The following is a 12,253-nucleotide window of genomic DNA, read 5'->3' on the forward strand; positions in this document are numbered from 1 at the left end:
TAATTTTAAGGGCGTTGTAGTTCTCATAAAAACCTGATTAAGTAAGAACCATTATTATCATCCCCTCTTGCTGATAGATAAAACTGAGATATGGAGAGCTTAAGTGACTTGCATAAGGTACCACAGTTAGGAAGTAGCAGTGCTTCTAACTTAGTCAATTCTGCATCACAAATTCAACAGACCACACCTGACTCATTTTTTTTTTTAATGTTTATTTATTTTTGAGAGAGAGAGAGAAAGGGTGAGTGGTGGAGGGGCAGTGAGAGAGGGGGACAGAGGATCTGAAGTAGGCTCCGTGCTGACAGCAGTGAGCCCAATGCAAGTCTCAAACTCACAAACTGTGAGATCATGGGACCTGAGCCAAAGATGGATGCTCAACTGACTAAGCCTCCCAGGTGCCCCACCTGACTCATATTTTTAACCATTATACTATATGGCCTCCCAAAATGTTGAGTTATATAGCATTTATGTATAGTAATAATCACAATAACAATAGTCACTACCAGACTTGAACATGATTGCAACTATTTTATATGCATTAACCCATTAAATGTTAAAAACACACAAGTCCATCAGAAAAAGTGTGTTTCCAGGTCTTGAGCTCCAGAAAAAACTTGATTTTTAATGTAAGAGGTTTTTTTTCTTTTAAATTGTAAAAGGAATCTGTACTTACTAAGCAAAGTTTGGAAAAGACAGAAAAGCAGAAAATGATCATCTATATTTCTACCATTGAAAAACACCACAATATATTTTGGGGTAATTCATTCCAATTTTTTTGTAGGCAAATGTGGATATATTTTTTTGTTTCATGGTTGTAATCACATTTTAGAGGCTGGGATAATCCAGAGAACTCCCATTTGATTCAACAAAAAATGACCATCAACAAGGCATGTCATAGTCAAATTCACAAAATACAGAGACAAGGAAAGAATTATGAAAGCAGCAAGGGAAAAAAGTCCTTAACCTATAAGGGAAGACAGATAAGATTTGCAGCAGACCTATCCACAGAAACTTGGCAGGCCAGAAAGGAGTGGCAGGATATATTCAACATGCTGAGTCAGAAAAATATGCAGCCAAGAATTCTTTATCCAGTAGAGTTGTCATTCAAAATAGAAGGAGCGGTAAAGAGTTTCCCAGACAAATAAAAGCTAGAGGAGTTTGTGACCACTAAACCAGCCCTGCAAGAAATTTTAAAGGGGACTCTTTGAGTGGAGAAAAGAAAAAATAAAACACCAAAGTAACAAAGACTAGAAAGGACCAGAGAACATCACCAGAAACATCAACTCTACAGGCAACACAATGGCACTAAATTCATATCTTTCTGTACTCACTCTAAATCTAAATGGACTAAATGCTCCAATCAAAAGACATAGGGTATAAGAATGGATAAGAAAACAAGACCCATCTATATGCTGCTTACAAAAACTATTTCAAATTTTTTTTAATGTTTATTTATTTTTGAGAGGAAGAGACACAGAGTATGAGTGGGGGAAGGGCAGAGAGAAAGAGGGAAACACAGAATCCGAAGCAGGCTTCAGGCTCTGAGCTGTCAGCATAGAGCCTGATGAGGGGCTCAAACCACGAATTGTGAGATGATGACCAGGGCCAAAGTCAGACACTTAACTGACTAAGCCACCCAGGTGCCCCACAAGAAACTCATTTTCGACCTAAAGACACCTGAAGATTGAAAGTAAGGGGTTGGAGAACCATCTATCATGCTAATGGTCATCAAAAGAAAGTTGGAGTGGCCATACTTATATCAGAAAAACTAGATTTTAAAATAAAGACTGTAACAAGAGGTGAAGAAGGGCATTATATCATAATTAAGGGGTCTATCCACCAAGAAAATCTAACAATTGTAAACATTTATGTGCCCAGTGTGATAGCACCCAAATATACAAATCAATTAATCACAAACAAAGAAACTCATTGATAATAGTACCTTAATAGTAGGGGACTTCAACACCCCACTTACAACAATAGACAGATCATCTAAGCAGAAAATCAACAAGGGGACATTGGCTTTGAATGATACACTAGACCAGATGGACTTAACAGATGATATTCAGAACATTTCATTCTAAAGCAGCAGAATACACATTCTTCTCAAGTTCACATGGAATATTCTCCATGATAGATCACATACTGGGTCACAAATCAGCCCTCAATGAAAAGATTGAGAAAGAAAACCAAAGCTAGAAGCATCACAAGTCCAGACTTCAAGCTATATTACAAAGCTGTAATCATCAAGACAGTATGGTACTGGCACAAAAACAGACACATAGATCAATGGAACAGAACAGAGAACCCAGAAATAGACCCACAAAGGTATGGCCAACTAATCTTTGACAAAGCAGGAAAGAATATCCAATGGAATTAAAACAATCTCTTCAGCAAATTGTGTTGGGAAAACTGGACAGCAACACACAAGAGGAATGAACCTGGACCACTTTCTTACACCATACACAAAAATAAACTCAAAATGGATGAAAGACCTAAATGTAAGACAGGAAGCCATCAAAATCCTTGAGGAGAAAGCAGGCAAAAACCTCTTTGACCTTGGCTGCAGCCACTTCTCATTCAACGTCTCCAGAGGCAAGGGAAACAAAAGCAAAAATGAACTATTGGGACGTCATCAAGACAAAAACTTCTGCAAAGCGAAGGAAACAATCAGCAAAACTGAAAGGCAAATGAAGGAATGGGAGAAGATATGTGCAAATGACATATGAGGTAAAGAACTTATCAAACTCAACACCCAAAAAACAATCCAGTGAAGAAATGGACAAAAGACATGAATAGACACTTTTCCGAGGAAGACATCCAGATGACTAACAGAGACATGAAAAGATGATCAACATTGCTCATTATCAGGGAAATACAAATCAAAACCACAATGAGCTACTACCTAACACTTGTCAGAATAGCTAACATTAACAACTTAGGCAACAACAGATGTTGGCAAGGATGCAGAGAAAGAGGATCTTTGTTGCACTGCTGGTGGGAATGCAAAGTGCTGCAGCCACTCTTGAAAATAGAATGGGGGTTCCTCAAAAAATTAAAAATAGAACTGCCCTACAACCTAGCAATTGCACTACTAGGTATTTATCCAAAGGATATAGGAGTGATTTGAAGGGGCACATGCACCCCAATGTTTATAGCAGCACTATTGACAATAGCCAAAGTATGGAAAAAGCCCAAATGTCCGTTGCCTGATGAATGGATAAAGAAGATGTGGTATATATAATGGAATATGCTCAGCAATATATATAATGCTGATTATATATATAATATATAATGGAATATCACTCAACAATCAAAATGAATGAAATCTTTCCATTTGCAACAACGTGGATGGAACTAGAGTATATTATACTAAGCAAAATAAGTCAGAGAAAGACAAATATCATATAATTTCACTCTATGTGGAATTAATAAAACAGATGAACATAGAGGGTTGGAAGCAAATATAAGATAAAAACAGGGAGACAAACCATAAGAGATTCTTTAATACAGAGGACAAACTGAGGGTTGCTGGCAGGGTGTTGAGTGGGGGGATGGGCTAATTGGGCGATGGGCATTAAGGAGGGCACTTGTTGGGATGAGCACTGGGTGTCATATATAAGTGATGAATCACTAAATTCTATTTTTGAAATCATTATTACTCTATATGTTAACTAACTTGGATTTAAATTAAAAAATAAATTAATAACAATAAAAGAGAAGTTGGTGATAATCTCTGACAAAAAGAAATATCATATGTTCAAACAGGGTGTTGTTCCCTTAGGGAGGGATGTAAATTTATACTGAAATTGCTTGCTTTCAACTTTTGTCCAGATGCCTTGTGAACAGAGCTCTGACCCATCCACATTTTTGTAGGTACATTAAAATGGTCTGTTTGGTCTGATGAGAGTTGTTTCTGATGATATTACCACCAATTTTTTTAAATACTATAATTTTCCCATTCCCCATGTTGATTAATCTGAGTAGGTTGAACCTCATCTTTGAATCTTCTTTCAAGAAAGGTAGAAGATTGTATGTCTTCTCAGCCACTAAGTGTTTGAAAATTATTATTTAAAAAAAATTTTAATGTTTATTTATTTTTGAGAAAGAGAGAGAGAGACAGAGCACAAACAGGGGAGGGGCAGAGAGAGGGGGGGACACACAATCTGAAGCGGGCTCCAGGCTCTGAGCTGTTAGCAGAGCTCAACATGAGGCTCGACCTCATGAACTGCAAGATCGTGACCTGAGCCGAAGTCAGATGCTTAACTGACTGAGCCACCCAGGCGCCCCTGAAAATCATTTTCTTATTGCCCACATACATTAGGTATAATTGGAGGGGTCAAAAATTGGGAGCCATTACTAATTTCTTCACATCCCAACTCTGTGGACTCTTTTCCACTGAATCCTGAAATCTAGTGCCCTGGTGGGAAAGTCTGATGTCTGCCTGCTTTCTATTCCATTGTGTTCAGCTAATTTTAGTCTGTTGGATTCTTGCAGGTTGTAGCTTTATCTTTATAATCAAAAAACTTTTTCAGGATATTTCTAGGTGAGGTGTCTTTTCACCTTGTTGCCTAGAATATGGTGAAGCCCTTTCAGTCTGTATTCTAGTTTTTTAAATGCTTTCTCCAGTTATGGTTTTGATTTAATCATATTAATTCCAATTATTCTCATTTCTCCCGAAACAGTTATGATGATTCTTGGATTGCTCCCCTCCCCCCTTATTATCAATCATGTTCTTTCTTACCATTTTTCACTTTGTGTCTTTCCTCTTTCCTCTTCATATGGAGAGAGCTTCTTGAGTTTGTATTTACCACTTCTAGTATTGATTTTAATTTGACTATTTCACTTTTTCTTTTAATTCTTCCTTATTTTTCCTCTCACTGGTTCATCTAGTTTTTTATCCTAATGCTTATTCTTTCTTTATTGCTGCTTGTTTCCATTTAATAAAGACTGCATTTTCTTGCATCTTACTGAAGTTGCAAAATTGCTTTTAAGTCCTTTTTTTTTTTTTTTTTTTAGATCCTATAGGTGTAGTTTTCAGAAGTCTGCTCTTTCTCTGAATCTTCAGAACATTATTAGTTTTGTTTGCTCTTCAGGGTTTTTCCCAAGTTCCTTGCCTTCTATTTACTCATCCTTGATCAAGAGAAATCTGTCCATACCCACTGCTCGAAAGCTGCAAGGGTAAGTGGCCTGCCCCTGGCTAACTCCCCTTCTTGGATCCATAGCCAGATGCTAAGAAATATGTCTCCTTGTCTGAGGGTTTCCATTTAGTATGTCCCTATTGTACTAAGATTGGATCTTTTTCTACCTCCACTGCTCAGCCCTCTTACATTTTTAATATGTGAAACAAAAAAACTGTAATCCCCAGTATGCACCGCTGCAAAGGCTCTCTTCCTCCCTCTCAGTGACCATGTGCTTTTCAGTTGAGGCATTGTCCTATCCTGCTACTTTTTATCACTCTCTCTGCCTCCTCCAACACACATACTTCCCAGTCTTCCCTCCCCCCCCCCCCTTTTTACATTATGGGCTCTGATTAGATGTAGCAAGAAAGATGTTGAGGGAGGTGAGGGCTGGCATTCTGACTGCTTCCAACAGTTGTGGCCACACACCGGAGGGATGAATCTGGGTTGTGTTTGGTATAGAAAGGCAGGGAGTTAGGCAGACGTGATGGTTCTTATATCTATTTAGGTTTACACAGCAAAGAAAGGCCATAAAATGTCTTATGCTCAATGGGACTTCCTCATAGCAGTGGCAGGGGGTTGGATGTTTTACTTTTTGGTGGTGAAATTTTTATCTCTTTCTATATCTACAGAGGTATCATAGTGGGAAAATATTTCACCAAGAGCTGTTAGCCATAATACACCATAAAATTTTTATCATAAATATTTTTATTTAAGGAATATGAAAAACCACAATTAAATATATCCTTAATGGTAGTACTACCCCAAATTGTAATGACAGTAATCATAGTTTTTTTGTATCAATTTCTGTGTTTACTGAAGGTACTATATAAGACCTGGGGTTGGCGAACTTTTTCTGTAAAGAGCCAGATAGTGAATATTTTCAGCTTTGTGTGCCATTCGGTTGAAACAACTACTCAACTCTGCCATTGTAACACAAAGACAGCTATAGATAATATGTAAATGAGTGGACGTGGCTGCGTTCCAATAAAAGTTTATGGAAACAGGTGGTAGGCTGGACTTGGTCCATGATCCATAGTTGTCTGGCCCCTGTATAGCCTATGCTTTTGGAAGGACAAATCTACATAGCCCAGGATGACATGATACAGATAGAAGATAGCAACAAAATGCACTGTTAAAAATCTTTTCCATTTTTCTGACCTTATTTTACTGTGCATCTTCTTACTTGCATGTCCAGTCTTGCTTATGAAGCACCAGCCCGGGTGAATTACCACCTCTCAGTCAGATAGTTCTCTTGTAAACTGGGATATCTTCTCTTTAAATGCCTTTCTTTCCTGCCCTTATTGATCTGGATTGGTGAATAAAGATTCTGTTTCTGTCAATGAAATATATAATTGGGTATTGCCAGTAAGAATTAGAAAGTTTGATTTTCCTTGTATCAACCTTACTACAGCTAATTCCTTCCCCCATGCTCTTGAGATGACTCTGCTACTATACTTGGGTCTAGTCCATGTTGGTTAAGATAGACTGATACTAACTCTGTGCTGATTCAAGATTTGTGATCCTGACATTCGTTCCCTGTTTACCAAGCATTGTATAAATTCATTTGTTTACTACAATAAAATTACTGAATAGTGTGACATCAAATATACCGTTATTTTACTTTCTCACTAAAATTTCATTAAGCTGAAGAGTTCTGAGGTTCAGAAATGCTTGATGATTTCAGCATGTGTCCCAATTTTCACTACTCTATTAAACATCAATGGTCATAATATTTTTCATGTAGAAGAATAAGGAAATGAAATAACCTAAAGCATCAAAAACAGTTGTCATTTTAATTCCAGTGACTCAGTTGCTTGAAATAAATCCCTATTAGATAGTAATGCATTAATTTAACTGATCATATATAGTTGAGTTAAAGAACTACTGAGGTATGACTGGAACCGTTCAAGAAAAGTTAAAGCTCTTTTGTGCTTCTTGTAAGACAAAGTGAAAGTAACTGTAAGATAAACCAGTTCTTGGTCCTTAAAGTTTAGTATATTGTAACCTTGCCTTTAATTTGTCTACCTTCCTGTCATTCAAAAGGTTGTGGTGATAAATCAAAGTGAGAAGCTGACTCTTTGGTATCAATGACGGAACTGTTCTTGTGAAAATTCTTTGCAGGGCAATGGAGACAAATGGTCTAATATTTGGGGGGTGAGAGTGGTAGAGGTGAGAAGTAGGGAGAGGGCAGGGAGCAGTTCCTTGGGCGTTTAGTCTCTGTCACCCACTTTTTTCTGCCCTTATTCCCAAATAGCTCACCTACTTTTTTTCTGCCTTTATTCCCAAATATCTAGAGATACGATTGATTTTTTTTGCATGTAGTGCATATATGTAAATGTGTGGATTCACATAAAGATGCAAAAGAATAGTGAAGTAGCTTATCAATAGAGGGATAACTTCGTTTTGGATTTAGCGATAACTCAGCTGGAGTGTAAATATCCTTAAGTATTGGTATGGTTCTGTGCTGTGAAGTCTTGCTCCAACCATTATCATAACCAGGTTGGCTGTGTGACCTTGGGCAAGTCACATAATCTCTCTGGTCTTTACTTTTCTTGTTTGTAAAACAAGGAAAAGAACATCTACTTCTTAGGAAAGAAGCCTTAAAATAATGTAAAGCCTTAAAATAATGCCTGATAAACACTGAGTACAATTATTATTGTTATTATTATTATTTGTGCTTTTGTTTGCTCTTAGAAAAGAGGGTAGGACTTGAGGAATGTGCAAATGTCTTAAGAATCACACTGACTTTGGAAGTGCAAATTCTTATCAAAGCACCAGGTGACTAATAAATACTAAACGAGAGGAAATTGCTATTTATGGATGCTTGAGGCACATGATTGAGTGGGCTATGAATGAAATTTTCCTACTATTGTGGGTTTTATTAATGTCTCCTTTTGATGGATTGTTCCTTTTTTTGGGTCTAAGGATGAAACTATCATCCGAGTTCCTGGAAAATGTTGCCCACAGTGCTCTTCCCGATCCTGCTCTGCATCTGGCCAAGCATACGAGGTAACCTTTGATGTCCCCACTGTAGGTGTTTTGACATACGTTCTCACACATATGCCCTCCGCCCTTCCAACCACCACACCTCCCCACCCTCTTGTCTGAGTCTTTGCCAAGATTAGTAATTCAGTACATAAACAGCTTTTTTCTTCTCTTTGTGAAAAGCCTTTATGAAAAACTTAAGTTGAAGGGGATTAGAAATATAAAGGAATGTGCTGGCAGGCAGCACCTGGTTCACGAACCTTGGTGAACTTACTGTTCACACGTCTTAAAGGGAAAAAAGGACTATCATTGGTTACTATCAGTTTACACTTAGGTTGGAGGCCCTGGAATGTCTATCTGCTTTGGTTGGATTGCATGTACTGATATCCAGAGACAGCTTCTGCCTGCCTTACACTGTGGGGAAGCATGGGGGTGGTAGGGGAGAGTGGCAAGAGAGGTGAGAAGCTAGGGGTGGTGGAAACTGCACACTTGAAAGTACTATTGGAATAATCTAGATAATTGTGCCTAACACATAATAGGTGCCAAATAAAAATGAGTTCAGCAAATTAAATGAGTGAGTGGATGTTCTATCTTAGGAGTGCCCTACTGAGCCAAAAGAAGGTTACGTTATTCAAAAGCAAAGAACCTATAAAAAATAAAACCGACTACTTATTTGTTTGTCAGCCACCCTATGGAAGACTAAGTACAAATTGGAATTATGACTCTCAGTACAGAATCTGGAACTGAATATTAGGGAATAAGTGTCACAAATTCTTGATGGGTCACTTGAAGTCTGAATGAACATAACTAATTGGGAAACGATTTTTGTATGTACTAGATCTGTGTTGTCCAATACAATAGCCACATATGTGCCAGATTAATTTCTCCTGGAAGAGATGGCCTTTATATCTATTGTGATGTTTTTGGTTGCAAGTAACAGAAATACTCCTCTAAAAGTGGCTAAAATGAAAACATGAAATATCTCATATAACAAGAAATGTAGAGATAGGGCAGTTGTAGGGTTGATCAATTCAGGTCTCAGTGATGTCTTCAAGGATCTAAGCTCTTTAAAAAAATGTTTATTTATTTTTCAGAAAAAGGGAGAGGGAGTGTGAGCAGAGGAGGCACAGAGAGAGAGGGTGAGAGAGGATCCCAAGCAGGCCCCATGCTGAAAGCAGAGAGCCTGATGCGGGGCTCAAACTCACAAACTGCGAGATTGTGACCTGAGTTGAAGTCAGACGCCTAACTGACTGAGCCATCCAGTTACCCCTAAGCTCTTTTCTGATCTGTCCACCCTACCATCCATTGCATGTTGTCATTTGCTTTCTGTCTTGTCCCTTCATGTCCCCAAGATGGCTTCCTCAAGTCTAGGCAGCTCATCCACACACAATCATTACTAAAGGCTGGTGAGGAAAAGGGATGGCTTTTCTTCTTTTATGGGAGAGGAGTCTTTGGCTTCCAGTGCTATAGCAAACTTCTTCAGAGGTCTCCTCAGTCAGGATTGGGAAATGCCCTTGCTCTAACTGCAAGGGAAGCTGGGAAAGTGACTATGTGGCAGTAGGCACTGGGTCTCCTGGCAAAGAAGAGGAGCTAAAGAATGACAACTGATTAGGCAGCAAACAGGGTCTTCTTACGAATCTTGATGCTCCAGAGACTCTTTGGGCCTGGGCCTGGCATAGAGTAGGCCCTCAACACATCTGTGGAATGCATGTAGTTGAATAAAAATGAATGTAAAGTTCCCTTTGGACATTTGTTGACTTTTTTCTTAGAGGCTGTTGCTGCCTAAATGACATCATTCTCAGAAGTACATTCAATGTGACTCAATTAAAAATGGTAATAAAAATTGTGTGTCTTATGTTCCTGTATTTCTATTTGATATATGTGACATTTGATTTTCCACTTTTTCCTTTCTTTCCTCAGCATGGTGACCAGTGGAACGAAAACGCCTGTACCACATGTATATGTGACCAGGGTGAGGTCAGGTGCCACAAACAGGCCTGCCCCCCACTAAGATGTGACAAGGTATTTGATGGAGTGTAGCTTGATTTATAAAAATTTATTCTGGGGCATTTAGGAAATGCATTTCTTAGTCCAGTGTGTCTTTTGAGGGAATCGAAAGTTTTATTATGCCTAGAAATATTAGATAAAGATATAAAAGATCTGCTTCCTAGAAAGGAGGGCTGAGGCAGAGAGGAACTTGCCTCAGCTGGGTTAGGTCGGGTGGTGAACATTGCCCTTTATCTGCCATCTTTGTTTCTTCAGGGTCAGAGAAGGGCTCAGCGCCACGGGGAATGCTGTGAGGAATGCGTGTCTCCTGCGGGAAGCTGCTCACACAATGGGATTGTGCGGTACCAGGATGAAATGTGGAAGGGCTCTGCCTGCGAGTTCTGCATGTGTGACCACGGCCAAGTGACCTGCCAGAGTGGAGAGTGTGCCAAAGTGGAGTGTGCCCGGGTAAGAAGCAAAGGCATTTCCACTTGGACTGTAACAATTCTCTACAAAGGGATAGCTGGTGCCTCACCTGTTCCTTACTTTTTGGCAGCAAAGGCGACAGCCAGGTTGACCACTCACATTTCACAGAGTCTTCTAGCACAAAGATTCTGTGGTGTAAAATAAATGTCACTATTTGTTCAGACTGGCTTGGAACAGCCCCCTGGAGTTTTTAGTTCTCAATGCATCTGGTCAGATTGGAAGCCCTGAGCCGGAGACGTGAAAGGGAAGGACATGATATGGGACATTAGCCTATCAGTCAGCGCAGCTGGACCTCATGGCTGGGGGCCTGCCCAGCTTGCTATGTTTGTAAAACAGAGGTCTGCAGGTGCTCCCATGGCCCAGCTTCTGTTGCAGGCCCCACTGACAGCATTTAGCAGAAAGGAGAGCCAGCCCCTACGGGATGCTTCTGTGGATCAGGAAAGAAAATGAAATGTTTTTGTTTTTGTTTTAAAGAGAGGGAGGGGAACCTCGTAAATAATTAACTCAGTTGACCTCTGTTGACTTTTGCTGTCTGCAGAATTTCTAGAAGCTTCTAACAAAGCAGGCTCTGTTTGGACTATAGATGTATATTGTAGGGAAATTGCTTTTTTTTTTTTTTTTCCTCTTTGAACTCAATTTTGACCCATTGCAAAACAAATTGCTTTTAAAGTTGTGTCTTTCTCCCTCACCGCTCCCATCCGCCCCACCAATTTCCCGCAGGGTTGTGAACTTGAGTAGATGAGGGAAACTCAGAAGATCTGAAGCACTGGACGTCTGTGAAGGCATTTTTCTTTCTAGTTCTTCTCCCCCACATCTCAGCTCCTCTTAGCACTGAGCCTGAGGAGGAACAACCTTTCAAACAGGGCTGTCAATGACAGGGTGATTTTTCATCTTGCCTCTTACTTCTAAGTCTTGGCAGAGCTGAAACATATTTAGGTAAAGAGGGTCTTGCTTTTGCAGATTTATTTCCCCCCACACGCCTTTTCATTTCCTTTCCTTCTTGATGTCAGGGGAGTCAGAATGGTTGGATGAAGATGAGAAAAATCCTACTCAGGGCCCTTTTCTTTCTCCCTCTGTCTCAGGCTGAGGCTGGGCTTCCTGGCCTTGGCAGTTTCCCTGAGGATGCAGGGTTATTTTCTAAGGTTTCAATTTGCCTAATAATACCCCAGGGTTTATGGAAAATGTTGGAGAGGTGATTCTGGTGGGGTGGGTTCTGTAGCCACCTATTTCCAGTGAAGTCTGAACAAAGAGTCTCAATCACAGAAAATAATTTGACCCACTGTCTCCAATGCTAATGCATTTCCAAGTGCCTGCTATCCTCCACGACACCTATCTGTGGCCCCCGTATGCCAGGTCATCTTTGCTGTTCTTAGAAAAAATGGGGAGCGACCACTGAGGTAAGTGCAGAGGGCCTCAACTGCCCTCCAGTCACCCCACAGCACCATCTCATGTCCTCCCAGTTCTCTCACCCCCAGCTCCTCATTTATGAACTGAGGAGTTCCAATGCCTTTATCCCATTTCTCCAGGTCTTTAGTTAACTAAACTAGTGTCTTCCAGGTGACCTCTGTGTTTCCAAATGTGGTTTAAGGCACTGGGTTCTAAACTGGAACCAG

The 12,253-nt window shown here is 39.8% G+C and overlaps 1 protein-coding gene across 1 annotated transcript in view; it reads left to right on the forward strand.

The window, feature by feature from the left end:
• The window catches only part of FRAS1 (Fraser extracellular matrix complex subunit 1), a 425,053-nt gene that overhangs the window by 174,781 nt on the left and 238,019 nt on the right, over positions 1–12,253 (forward strand). Inside the window, exons 7-9 of the mRNA XM_060654809.3 lie at positions 8,109–8,192; positions 10,089–10,190; positions 10,431–10,622. Of these exons, the coding sequence (XP_060510792.3) occupies positions 8,109–8,192; positions 10,089–10,190; positions 10,431–10,622 (378 nt within the window). The remainder of the gene's footprint in view (positions 1–8,108; positions 8,193–10,088; positions 10,191–10,430; positions 10,623–12,253) is intronic.

The sequence above is a fragment of the Panthera onca genome, chromosome B1 (assembly GCF_046562875.1).
Source record: "Panthera onca isolate mPanOnc1 chromosome B1, mPanOnc1 haplotype 2, whole genome shotgun sequence".
In the NCBI taxonomy this organism is placed as follows: Eukaryota; Metazoa; Chordata; class Mammalia; order Carnivora; family Felidae; genus Panthera; species Panthera onca.